The 15,031-nt window shown below is 33.7% G+C and overlaps 1 protein-coding gene across 1 annotated transcript in view; it reads right to left on the bottom strand.

Annotated features, from left to right (window-relative positions):
* The window catches only part of gfra2b (GDNF family receptor alpha 2b), a 188,506-nt gene that overhangs the window by 3,606 nt on the left and 169,869 nt on the right, over window positions 1-15,031 (bottom strand). Inside the window, exon 9 of the mRNA XM_033647315.2 lies at window positions 11,918-11,965. Within this exon, the coding sequence (XP_033503206.1) occupies window positions 11,918-11,965 (48 nt within the window). The remainder of the gene's footprint in view (window positions 1-11,917; window positions 11,966-15,031) is intronic.

Raw genomic sequence — 15,031 nt, 5'->3', positions numbered from 1 at the left:
TTTGGACGACATGCTATACTATGACGTTTTTTCATGGTTTCTGACGACATGCTATACTATGACTTTTTTCATGATTTTGGACGATATACTATACTATGACTTTTTTCATGATTTCTGACGACATGCTATACTATGACTTTTTTCATGATTTCTGACAACATACTATACTATGACGTTTTTTCATGATTTTGGACGATATACTATACTATGACTTTTTTCATGATTTTGGACGACATGCTATACTATGACGTTTTTTCATGGTTTCTGACGACATGCTATACTATGACTTTTTTCATGATTTTGGACGATATACTATACTATGACTTTTTTCATGATTTCTGACGACATGCTATACTATGACTTTTTTCATGATTTTGGACAACATACTATACTATGACGTTTTTTCATGATTTTGGACGACATGCTATACTATGACGTTTTTTCATGGTTTCTGACGACATGCTATACTATGACTTTTTTCATGATTTTGGACGATATACTATACTATGACTTTTTTCATGATTTCTGACGACATGCTATACTATGACTTTTTTCATGATTTCTGACAACATACTATACTATGACGTTTTTTCATGATTTTGGACGATATACTATACTATGACTTTTTTCATGATTTCTGACGACATGCTATACTATGACTTTTTTTCATGATTTCTGACAACATACTATACTATGACTTTTTTCATGATTTTGGACGATATACTATACTATGACTTTTTTTATGATTTCTGACGATATGCTATACTATGACTTTTTTCATGATTTTGGACGACATGCTATACTATGACTTTTTTTCATGATTTCTGACAACATACTATACTATGACTTTTTTTCATGATTTCTGACAACATACTATACTATGACTTTTTTCATGATTTCGGACGACATGATGTACTATGACTTTTTGCATGGTTTCGGACGACATACTATACTATGACGTTTTTTCATGGTTTCAGACAACATGCTATACTATGACTTTTTTCTAATTACTTTGGAGGACGTACCATACTATGACGTTTTTCATGATTTTGGACGACATGCTATACTGTGACATTTTTTCAAGATTTTGGACGACATACTATACTATGACTTTTTTTATTATTTCGGACGACATGCTATACTGTGACGTTTTTATGATTTCGGACGACATGCTATACTATGATTTTTTTCATGGTTTCTGACAACATGCTACACTGTGACGTTTTTTCATGGTTTCGGACGACATGCTATACTATGACTTTTTTGTCATGGTTTATGACGACATGCTATACTATGACTTTTTTCATGATTTCGGACGACATGCTATACTATGATTTTTTCATGGTTTCTGACAACATGCTATACTATGACTTTTTTTTCATGGTTTCTGACGACATGCTATACTATGACTTTTTTTTATGATTTCGGATAACATACTATACTGTGACGGTTTTTCATGGTTTCGGACAACATGCTATCCTATGACTTTTATTTATGATTTCGGACGACATACTATACTGTGACTTTTTTTATGATTCGGACGACATGCTATACTATGACTTTTTTTTCATGGTTTCTGACGACATGCTATACTGTGACTTTTATTTATGATTTCGGACAACATGCTATACTATGGCTTTTTTTCATGGTTTCTGACGACATGCTATACTATGACTTTTTTCATGATTTCGGACGACATGCTATACTGTGACTTTTTTTTGTTATTTCGGACGACATGCTATACTGTGACTTTTTTTTCATGGTTTCTGACGACATACTATGCTGACTTTTTTTTCATGGTTTCTGACGACATGCTATACTGTGACTTTTTTTTATGATTCGGACGACATGCTATACTATGACTTTTTTTTCATGGTTTCTGACGACATACTTTACTATGGCTTTTTTTCATGGTTTCTGACGACATGCTATACTATGATTTTTTTTTAATGGTTTTCGACGACATACTATACTATGACTTTTTTTTCATGATTTCGGACGACATACTATACTATGACTTTTTTTTCATGGTTTCTGACAACATGCTATACTATGACTTTTTTTTCATGGTTTCTGACGACATACTATACTGTGACTTTTTTTTATGATTCGGACGACATGCTATACTATGACTTTTTTTTCATGGTTTCTGACGACATACTATACTGTGACGTTTTTTCATGGTTTCGGACAACATGCTATACTATGACTTTTTTGTCATGGTTTCTGACGATATGCTATACTATGACTTTTTTATGATTGTGGACGACACACTATACTATGACTGTTTTCATGATTTCTGACAACATGCTATTCTATGACTTTTTTCATGATTTTGGATGACATACTATAGTATGACTTTTTTGATGATTTCGGACGACATGCTGTACTATGACTTTTTTTTTCATGATTTCTGACGACATGCTCTACTATGACTTTTTGCATGGTTTCGGACGACATACTATACTATGACGTTTTTTCATGACTTCGGACAACATACTATACTATGACTTTTTTTCATGATTTCGGACAACATGCTATACTATGACATTTTTCTAATTACTTTGGACGAAATGCTATACTATGACATTTTTTCATGATTACGGACAACATACTCTACTATGACTTTTTTCATGATTTCGGACGACATGCTATACTATGACTTTTTTTTAAATGGTTTTCGACGACATACTATACTATGATTTTTTTTTCATGATTTCGGACAACATGCTATACTATGATTTTTTTTTCATGATTTCGGACAACATGCTATACTATGATTTTTTTTTAATGGTTTTCGACGACATACTATACTATGACTTTTTTTTCATGATGTTGGACGACATGCTATACTATGACTTTTTTTTCATGGTTTTCAACGACGTACTATATTGTGACTTTTTTTTCATGATTTCGGACGACATGCTATACTATGACTTTTTTTTTCATGGTTTTCAACGACATACTATACTGTGACTTTTTTTTTCATGATTTCGGACGACATGCTATACTATGACATTTTTTCATGATTTCGGACGACATACTATCCTATGACTTTTTTCATGATTTTGTACGACATACTATACTATAACGTTTTTTCATGATTTTGGACGACATGCTATACTATGACATTTTTTCATGATTCCTGACGACATGTTTTACTACGAATTTTTTCATGATTTTGGACGACATACTATACTATGACTTTTTTTCATGGTTTCTGACGACATACTATACTATGACTTTTTTTCATGATTTTGGACGACATACTATACTATGACTTTTTTTCATGGTTTCTGACGACATACTATACTATGACTTTTTTCATGATTTTGGACGACATACTATACTGTGACTTTTTTTTTTCATGATTTCGGACGACATGCTATACTATGATTTTTTTTTAATGGTTTTCGACGACATACTATACTATGACTTTTTTTTCATGATGTCGGACGACATGCTATACTATGACTTTTTTTTCATGATTTCGGACGACATGCTATACTATGACTTTTTTACATGATTTAGGATGACATACTATCCTATGACTTTTTTCATGATTTTGGACAACATGCTATGCTATGACTTTTTTTTTCATGGTTTTCAACGACATACTATACTGTGACTTTTTTTTTCATGATTTCGGACGACATGCTATACTATGACATTTTTTCATGATTTCGGACGACATACTATCCTATGACTTTTTTCATGATTTTGTACGACATACTATACTATAACGTTTTTTCATGATTTTGGACGAAATGCTATACTATGACATTTTTTCATGATTACGGACAACATACTCTACTATGACTTTTTTCATGATTTTGGACGACATGCTATACTATGACTTTTTTCATGATTTTGGACGACATGGTATACTATGACATTTTTTCATGATTCCTGACGACATGCTTTACTACGACTTTTTTCATGATTTTGGACGACCTACTATACTATGACTTTTTTCATGATTTTGGAATACATGCTATACTATGACATTTTTTCATGGTTTCTGACGACATGCTATACTATGACTTTTTTCATGATTTTGGACGACATACTATACTATGACATTTTTTCATGGTTTCTGACGACATGCTATACTATGACATTTTTTCATGATTTCTGATGACATGCTATACTATGACTTTTTTCATGATTTTGGAGGACATGCTATACTATGACATTTTTTCATGATTTCTGACGACATGCTATACTATGACTTTTTTCATGATTTTGGACGACCTACTATACTATGACTTTTTTCATGATTTTGGACAATATGCTGTACTATGACTTTTTTCATGATTTTGGACGACATGCTATACTATGACATTTTTTCATGATTTCTGATGACATGCTATACTATGACTTTTTTCATGATTTTGGACGACATGCTATACTATGACATTTTTTCATGGTTTCTGACGACATGCTATACTATGACTTTTTTCATGATTTTGGACGACATACTATACTATGACATTTTTTCATGATTTATGATGACATGCTATAGTATGACTTTTTTCATGATTTTGGACGATATGCTGTACTATGACTTTTTTCATGATTTTGTACGACATGGTATACTATGACTTTTTTCATGATTTCTGACGACATGCTATACTATGACTTTTTTCATGATTTTGGACGACCTACTATACTATGACTTTTTTCATGATTTTGGACGACATACTATATGACATTTTTTCATGGTTTCTGACGTTATGCTATATTATGACTTTTTTCATGATTTTGGACGACATACTATACTATGACTTTTTTCATGATTTCTGATGACATGCTATACTATAACTTTTTTCATGGTTTCTGACGACATGCTATACTACGACTTTTTTCATGATTTTTGATGACATACTATACTTTGACATTTTTTCATGATTTCTGATGACATGCTATACTATGACTTTTTTCATGATTTTGGATGATATGCTGTACTATGACTTTTTTCATGATTTTGGACGACATGCTATACTATGACTTTTTTCATGATTTTGGACGACATGCTATACTATGACATTTTTTCATGGTTTCTGACGACATGCTATACTATGACATTTTTTCATGATTTCTGATGACATGCTATACTATGACTTTTTTCATGATTTTGGACGACATGCTATACTATGACATTTTTTCATGATTTCTGACGACATGCTATACTATGACTTTTTTCATGATTTTGGACGACCTACTATACTATGACTTTTTTCATGATTTTGGACGACATACTATATGACATTTTTTCATGGTTTCTGAGGTTATGCTATATTATGACTTTTTTCATGATTTTGGACGACATACTATACTATGATATTTTTTCATGGTTTCTGACGACATGCTATACTATGACTTTTTTTTCATGATTTCGGACGACATACTATACTATGATATTTTTTCATGGTTTCCGACGACATGTTATACTATGACTTTTTTTTCATGATTTCGGACGACATACAATACTGTGACTTTTTTTTTCATGATTTCGGACGACATGCTATACTATGACTTTTTTACATGATTTAGGATGACATGCTATACTATGACATTTTTTCATGATTTCGGACGACATACTATCCTATGACTTTTTTCATGATTTTGGACAACATGCTATACTATGACTTTTTTTTTCATGGTTTTCAACGACATACTATACTGTGACTTTTTTTTTCATGATTTCGGACGACATGCTATACTATGACATATTTTCATGATTACGGACGACATACTCTACTATGACTTTTTTCATGATTTTGGAAGACATGCTATACTATGACTTTTTTCATGATTTTGGACGACATGCTATACTATGACTTTTTTCATGATTTTGGACGACATGCTATACTATGACATTTTTTCATGATTCCTGACGACATGCTTTACTACGACTTTTTTCATGATTTTGGACGACCTACTATACTATGACTTTTTTCATGATTTTGGACAACATGCTATACTATGACATTTTTTCATGGTTTCTGACGACATGCTATACTATGACATTTTTTCATGATTTATGATGACATGCTATACTATGACTTTTTTCATGATTTTGGACGACATGCTATACTATGACATTTTTTCATGATTTCTGACGACATGCTATACTATGACTTTTTTCATGATTTTGGACGACCTACTATACTATGACTTTTTTCATGATTTTGGACGACATACTATATGACATTTTTTCATGGTTTCTGAGGTTATGCTATATTATGACTTTTTTCATGATTTTGGACGACATACTATACTATGATATTTTTTCATGGTTTCTGACGACATGCTATACTATGACTTTTTTTTCATGATTTCGGACGACATACTATAGTATGACTTGTTTTTCATGATTTTGGAAGACATGCTATACTATGACTTTTTTCATGATTTTGGACGACATGCTATACTATGACTTTTTTCATGATTTTGGACGACATGCTATACTATGACATTTTTTCATGATTCCTGACGACATGCTTTACTACGACTTTTTTCATGATTTTGGACGACCTACTATACTATGACTTTTTTCATGATTTTGGACGACATGCTATACTATGACATTTTTTCATGGTTTCTGACGACATGCTATACTATGACATTTTTTCATGATTTCTGATGACATGCTATACTATGACTTTTTTCATGATTTTGGACGACATGCTATACTATGACATTTTTTCATGATTTCTGACGACATGCTATACTATGACTTTTTTCATGATTTTGGACGACCTACTATACTATGACTTTTTTCATGATTTTGGACGACATACTATATGACATTTTTTCATGGTTTCTGAGGTTATGCTATATTATGACTTTTTTCATGATTTTGGACGACATACTATAGTATGACTTGTTTTTCATGGTTTTCGACGACATACTATACTATGACTTTTTTTTCATGATTTCGGACAACATGCTATACTATGATTTTTTTTAATGGTTTCCGACGACATGTTATACTATGACTTTTTTTTCATGATTTCGGACGACATACTATAGTATGACATTTTTTCATGGTTTTCGACGACATACTATACTATGACTTTTTTTTCATGATTTCGGACAACATGCTATACCTTGATTTTTTTTTAATGGTTTTCGACGACATACTATACTATGACTTTTTTTTCATGATTTCGGACGACATACTATACTATGACTTTTTTTTCATGATTTCGGACAACATGCTATACTATGATTTTTTTTTAATGGTTTTTGACGACATGCTATACTATGACTTTTTTTTCATGGTTTTCAACGACATACTATACTGTGACTTTTTTTTTCATGATTTCGGACGACATGCTATACTATGACTTTTTTACATGATTTAGGATGACATGCTATACTATGACATTTTTTCATGATTTCGGACGACATACTATCCTATGACTTTTTTCATGATTTTGGACAACATGCTATACTATGACTTTTTTTTTCATGGTTTTCAACGACATACTATACTGTGACTTTTTTTTTCATGATTTCGGACGACATGCTATACTATGACATTTTTTCATGATTACGGACGACATACTCTACTATGACTTTTTTCATGATTTTGGAAGACATGCTATACTATGACTTTTTTCATGATTTTGGACGACCTACTAAACTATGACTTCTTTCATGATTTTGGACGACATGCTATACTATGACGTTTTTTCATGGTTTCTGACGACATGCTATACTATGACTTTTTTCATGATTTCGGACGACATACTATCCTATGACTTTTTTCATGATTTTGGACGACATACTATACTATGACTTTTTTCATGATTTTGGACGACATACTATACTATGACTTTTTTTTTCATGGTTTTCAACGACATACTATACTGTGACTTTTTTTTTCATGATTTCGGACGACATGCTATACTATGACATTTTTTCATGATTTCGGACGACATGCTATACTATGACTTTTTTCATGATTTTGGAAGACATGCTATACTATGACTTTTTTCATGATTTTGGATGACCTACTAAACTATGATTTCTTTCATGATTTTGGACTACATGCTATACTATGACGTTTTTTCATGGTTTCTGACGACATGCTATACTATGACTTTTTTCATGATTTCGGACGACATACTATCCTATGACTTTTTTCATGATTTTGGACAACATGCTATACTATGTATTTTTTTTTCATGGTTTTCAACGACATACTATACTGTGACTTTTTTTTTCATGATTTCGGACGACATGCTATACTATGACTTTTTTCATGATTTTGGACGACCTACTAAACTATGACTTCTTTCATGATTTTGGACTACATGCTATACTATGACATTTTTTCATGGTTTCTGACGACATGCTATACTATGACTTTTTTCATGATTTTGGACGACATGCCATACTATGACATTTTTTCATGATTCCTGACGACATGCTTTACTACGACTTTTTTCATGATTTTGGACGACATACTATGTGACATTTTTTCATGGTTTCTGACGACATGCTATATTATGACTTTTTTCATGATTTTGGACGACATACTATACTATGACATTTTTCATGATTTTGGACGACATACTATGTGACATTTTTTCATGGTTTCTGACGACATGCTATATTATGACTTTTTTCATGATTTTGGACGACATACTATACTATGACATTTTTTCATGGTTTCTGACGACATACTATACTATGACTTTTTTCATGATTTTGGACGACATGCTATACTATGACATTTCTTCATGGTTTCGGACGACATGCTATACTATGACTTTTTTCATGATTTTTGACGACATGCTATACTATGACTTTTTTTCATGATTTTTGACGACATGTTATACTATGACTTTTTTTCATGATTTTTGACAACATGCTATGCTATGACTTTTTTCATGATTTTGGACGACATACTATACTATGACATTTTTTCATGATTTATGACGACATGTTATACTATGACTTTTTTTCATGATTTTTGACGACATGTTATACTATGACTTTTTTTCATGATTTTTGACAACATGCTATACTATGACTTTTTTCATGATTTTGGACGATATGCTGTACTATGACTTTTTTCATGATTTTGGACGACATGCTATACTATGACTTTTTCATGATTGTGGACGACATACTATACTATGACTTTTTTCATGATTTCTGACATCATACTATACTATGACTTTTTTCATGATTTCTGACGACATACTATACTATGACTTTTTTTCATGATTTCTGACGACATACTATACTATGACTTTTTTTCATGATTTCGGACGACATGCTATACTATGACTTTTTTCATGGTTTCGGACGACATGCTATACTATGACATTTTTTCATGATTTCTGACGACATGCTATACTATGACTTTTTTCATGATTTTGGACGACCTACTATACTATGACTTTTTTCATGATTTTGGACGACATACTATATGACATTTTTTCATGGTTTCTGAGGTTATGCTATATTATGACTTTTTTCATGATTTTGGACGACATACTATAGTATGACTTGTTTTTCATGGTTTTCGACGACATACTATACTATGACTTTTTTTTCATGATTTCGGACAACATGCTATACTATGATTTTTTTTAATGGTTTCCGACGACATGTTATACTATGACTTTTTTTTCATGATTTCGGACGACATACTATAGTATGACATTTTTTCATGGTTTTCGACGACATACTATACTATGACTTTTTTTTCATGATTTCGGACAACATGCTATACCTTGATTTTTTTTTAATGGTTTTCGACGACATACTATACTATGACTTTTTTTTCATGATTTCGGACGACATACTATACTATGACTTTTTTTTCATGATTTCGGACAACATGCTATACTATGATTTTTTTTTAATGGTTTTTGACGACATACTATACTATGACTTTTTTCATGATTTCGGACGACGTGCTATACTATGACTTTTTTTCATAATTTCGGACGACATACTATGCTATGACTTTTTTCATGATTTCGGACGACATGCTATACTATGACATTCTTTTTCATGGTTTCGGACGACATACTATACTATGACATTTTTTCAAGATTTTGGACAACATACTATACTATGACTTTTTTTTTCATGATTTCGGACGACATGCTATACTATGACATTCTTTTTCATGGTTTCGGACGACATGGTAAACTGACTTTTTTTTCATGATTTCGGACGACATGCTATACTATGACATTTTTTCAAGATTTTGGACGACATACTATACTATGACTTTTTTTTTCATGATTTCGGACGACATGCTATACTATGACATTCTTTTTCATGGTTTCGGACGACATGGTAAACTGACTTTTTTTTCATGATTTCGGACGACATGCTATACTATGACATTTTTTCAAGATTTTGGACGACATACTATACTATGACTTTTTTTTCATGATTTCGGACGACATGCTATACTATGACATTTTTTCAAGATTTTGGACGACATACTATACTATGACTTTTTTTTCATGATTTTGGACGACATGCTATACTATGACATTTTTTCAAGATTTTGGACGACATACTATACTATGACTTTTTTTTCATGATTTCGGACGACATGCTATACTATGACTTTTTTTTCATGGTTTCGGACGACATGGTATACTGTGACTTTTCTTTCATGGTTTTCGACGACATACTATACTATGACAGTTTTTCATGGTTTCGGACGACATGTTATACTGTGACTTTTTTTCAGCATGTCTGATGACATAGTATACTCTGACGTTTTTTCATGCTTTCGGACGACACACTATACTGTGACATTTTTTTAATAACTTTGGACGACATGCTATACTATGACTTTTTTTTCATGCTTCCGGACGACATACTATACTGTGACATTTTTTTAATAACTTTGGACGACATGCTATACTATGACTTTTTTTTCATGCTTCCGGACGACATACTATACTGTGACATTTTTTTAATAACTTTGGACGACATACTATACTGTGACTTTTTTCATGATTTTGGACGACATGCTATACTATGACTTTTTTTTCATGATTTCGGACGACATGCTTTACTATGACTTTTTTTCATGATTTTGGATGACATTTGACTTTTTTTTTTCATTATTTTGGTGGACATGCTATACTTTGACAATATTTCATGATTTTGTTCAACATGTTATACTGTGACATTTTTTTCAGGATTTCAGATGGCATACTGTACTACAACTTTTTAAAATAATTTTTTCATTTTTTCGACATACTATTCAATGAAATTTTTTTATGGCACATTTTTTAATATAGTATACTATGACATTTTTCTTGCATTTAAGTCGGCACACTATACTATTAAAGTTGTACAGCCTTTTTTCATGTAGTATATTTTTTGCCATAATAAAGTATGATGATTTCATGGCATTCTTGTTTAACGTTCAAATCTATGGCATTTTTATGGATTTTTTTCCTGACATATTATACTATGACATTTTTATGGCATTTTACACAATACACAAATCTATGACATTTTATGGCACTTTTTATGACATATTAATTATGATGTTTTTATTGCATTATCTAAAGAAATACTAAACTATAACTTTTTTCAGGACGTTCGTTATATACATATGTATACATATAGTAAACCTTGACATTTTTATGACATTGTTAAATTATAAAAATGTTTGGGCAATTTTTTGGACATGCTATTCTTTTTTATTTTTATTTTTATTTTTACAACCTTCTATCTCCTGAGTTTTTTGTGGCATTTGTACGCCACCCAAAACAGACATGGAAGGATGTACAAATATATCTGTGTGTGTGTGTGTTACGTTATGAATGCATGCCATTTTAAAAAACCTGTGACTTTTATCATCAGTTTTTAATAATGTCAGAGCCCACTGAGGTGTGTAATCAGAGTTCCTCACCTCCTCACACTCAAACTCATCGGAGGGGACACACTTCTGGCCTCCGTCCTGTAAAACAAACACTTAGCATCAGAAACACAGTCACTGCCCATGACTTTATATTCCCCATCATCTGTCCACTCACAGCCAGGGTTGTTAGGTCTGCTTCATGAAAAGGAATATATTTGTGATTCCACATTATAATCCCAGAATGTGTTTCAGTCAGGAGCATTAAAGAATTATAGAGAGAAGTAGAAATAATAAGTGTAAAACTTTGAGGGTGGAGCGAAAAATCGATACGGCATAGTATCACAATATTTTTGTGTGGCAATATGGTATCATCACACACTGATAAGAATCGATTTTTTTTAATATATAAAAGGTCAAACAATAGTCTTCGAATATAACCATCCAACTTTAGCTCAAGCTGTATGAAAACAAACAAAGGCAGCAGCCCGCTCAGTCACATTGTACGTTTCTGCAAATCAAAAATACGTCACATTGTATGTTTCATAGATATCACTGCAATGTTTCTAAAGTGACGTAGTGTCTGAGCCAACTCTGTTGTCAGGAGGTGGAGAGCATGGTGGATGGTGTGACACCTAGGAGGAGTGTGCTTTTCAGACAGCACACATCCGTGGTTTTTGCAACCTGTTGCTGTTTTTTCACCGAGAGAAGCAGGTTGTGTTTTTTTACTGAGACATTACTGTGTTTCCTGCCGGCATAGTGCAATGAAATGCAGATATTCTAAGTCAAAACATGATCTTTGCCTGACCTGAACCAAGAGGTTTTGTGTCTAAATCCAACCACACATTAACCACAAACAAACAAACAAACAAACAAACAAACAAAAAATAATAAAAGATACAAGAATCCTGTGGGCAGAAAAACTGAAGGAGAAAAGTCAACTACAACTCCTGAGGAGCATTTCAGTGATAAACAGCTGATCAGTGATAAACAGCTGATCAGTAATAAACAGCTGATCACTGATAAACAGCTGGTCAGTAATAAACAGCTGATCAGTGATAAACAGCTGATCAGTAATAAACAGCTGATCAGTGATAAACAGCTGATCAATGATAAACAGCCAATCAGTGATAAACAGCTGATCAGTGATAAACAGCTGATCAGTGATAAACAGCCAATCAGTGATAAACAGCTGATCAGTGATAAACAGCTGATCAGTGATAAACAGCTGATCAGTGAACTTCAAATCGTGCTAATTTTGTGTTCACACCAAATGCAACGCAAATGTTGGCGCTGCGTTACTCGCACTAGTTTGAACACTAGAATATTTTATCTTGATTTGCGTCTGATGTGCGAATAACCCGTTTCATACGTGTGTGAAATTGATGAATTGATGAATGAACTTCCGTCAGTACGTCCTCGGCGTCATATGTCCCTGTGGGATCTCAATGCTGATTGGCTGTCACAGCGTGAATTGGTCGCTGAAGTTCAGATTTTTCAACTCTTCTCATGAACAAGCATTCGACCTGAAATTGCGCAACTTGCTTAATTTGCACCGTATATGTCGCGTCATTTGTGTTGCGTACATTATGTTCATTAAGCCACTCAGCGGGAATTCATGCGTCTTTACTTTGACGTTACCTGTGGTTCACCTGCAAATTGTTTTATTTGTGTCCAGGCTGAACACAACACTAACGGCAAGCTGAAGATGATAATGTGGAAAAAACAGAATTAATTACAGTGCGTCTTAAATCAGCCCTGACTCCCAGTTCATTTTAAATGATTTCATAAATATGGCAGCGAAGCTCTGATCTCAAACATGAAGCTGAAATGATTCAAACATAAACCTGTGTGACGAACACGTGATCAAGGAGAGTCCTGCATATCTAAACATTGAGGGTGTCATTGAAAATGTGAATCCAGAAACAGGAAACCAGCAGCTCTTCAGGCTGGGCGATAAAACGATCTCCAAATGGGGGTCGCAATAAAATGTATGTCGATGACGACGATGAACTATAGTCATCATTACTGGACAGACTGAGACAGATCCAACCAGCGTGTCACGCAACATAAGTTAACAGACAGCTGTCACTCAGTCTCAGAGCTCGTGTTTCCCTCAAAAAGGACAAAACTGTGGATAAAAAAGGTCACACAATGTCTAGACTCACAAGTCAGTCTTTAGACACTTTGCTTAACTAAAGACTGATGACTTTCTCCCTGATTTTGTGTTTAGATGGGCGGATACAATTTCAGAGTTTAAAAAACTCCCTACGTTGCAGAACCAATAGTAAATCTGCAGGGCGGTCCTTCGGTGGCTCGCTGAACTCTCGTGCTCGTAAACATAGTCCCACTGTGTTAAAAGTTTTAAACAAAGTCGCTGTAAGTCCTTCATTTCCACAATCCTGTGGACTGAGCACACGTTTGATAAAACGGAGTTAAATCTCTCGGCATCCATTTTCAAGCTCTCTGTGTGTTTGTTTCCTTGCGGACGAGAAAAGGGGGAGCACACATTTCCGGGAGGGCGTGTCCTTTTCAAAAATGCAAGAGGCGTTGCTTTGTTGCCGGCCATTTTCTCCGGTGTGTTAAACACACTTTAGAAAGGAGTGTCCCCAGACTATCAGAAGGCGGAGATCTCTGATTGTCAGTAACTTGGAAGTAGTTTGGCCACTTGAAAGGTGACGGCGCACAAAGACGGTGCAGTGCCAACCAGGACGGGAAACACAATACACCTGTTCCATCACCTGAAAAGCTGGCGTCTCAGCGACGCCACTGAGAACATGAAAATCTGCCCAGTCTGCAGTGAGTCCACCAACAAGTGTTCAGTGGCTGAGCACGTCTGCTGCTGTGGGCGGGGCTAGATTGCCGGCACCAAAACACCAATCAGTAGTAGCCCGCATGAGAAGTGTTCAAACAGGAGCAGAGATATCAGACGCAGTGTCACTTTCTAACCAAACACATGACGCCCATGAGCCCCGTGGAGAAAGATGGGTTCAAGATATGAAGTGTGAAGCTGCAGGTACGAGCGCCCAGGCAGGAAATACTTTTGAAACTCGCAGCACTATCAGATTATAAATGATGTTAAATATCGATATGGATCAATACAGGGAAAATTATCGTGATGATATTTTTTGTCATATCGCCCGGCCCTCGCAGCTCGTCACACAGGAA

The sequence above is a fragment of the Epinephelus lanceolatus genome, chromosome 19 (assembly GCF_041903045.1).
Source record: "Epinephelus lanceolatus isolate andai-2023 chromosome 19, ASM4190304v1, whole genome shotgun sequence".
Taxonomy (NCBI): Eukaryota; Metazoa; Chordata; class Actinopteri; order Perciformes; family Serranidae; genus Epinephelus; species Epinephelus lanceolatus.
Note: the sequence above shows the minus strand (reverse complement) of the source record. Positions and strands in the feature narration are given on the sequence as shown.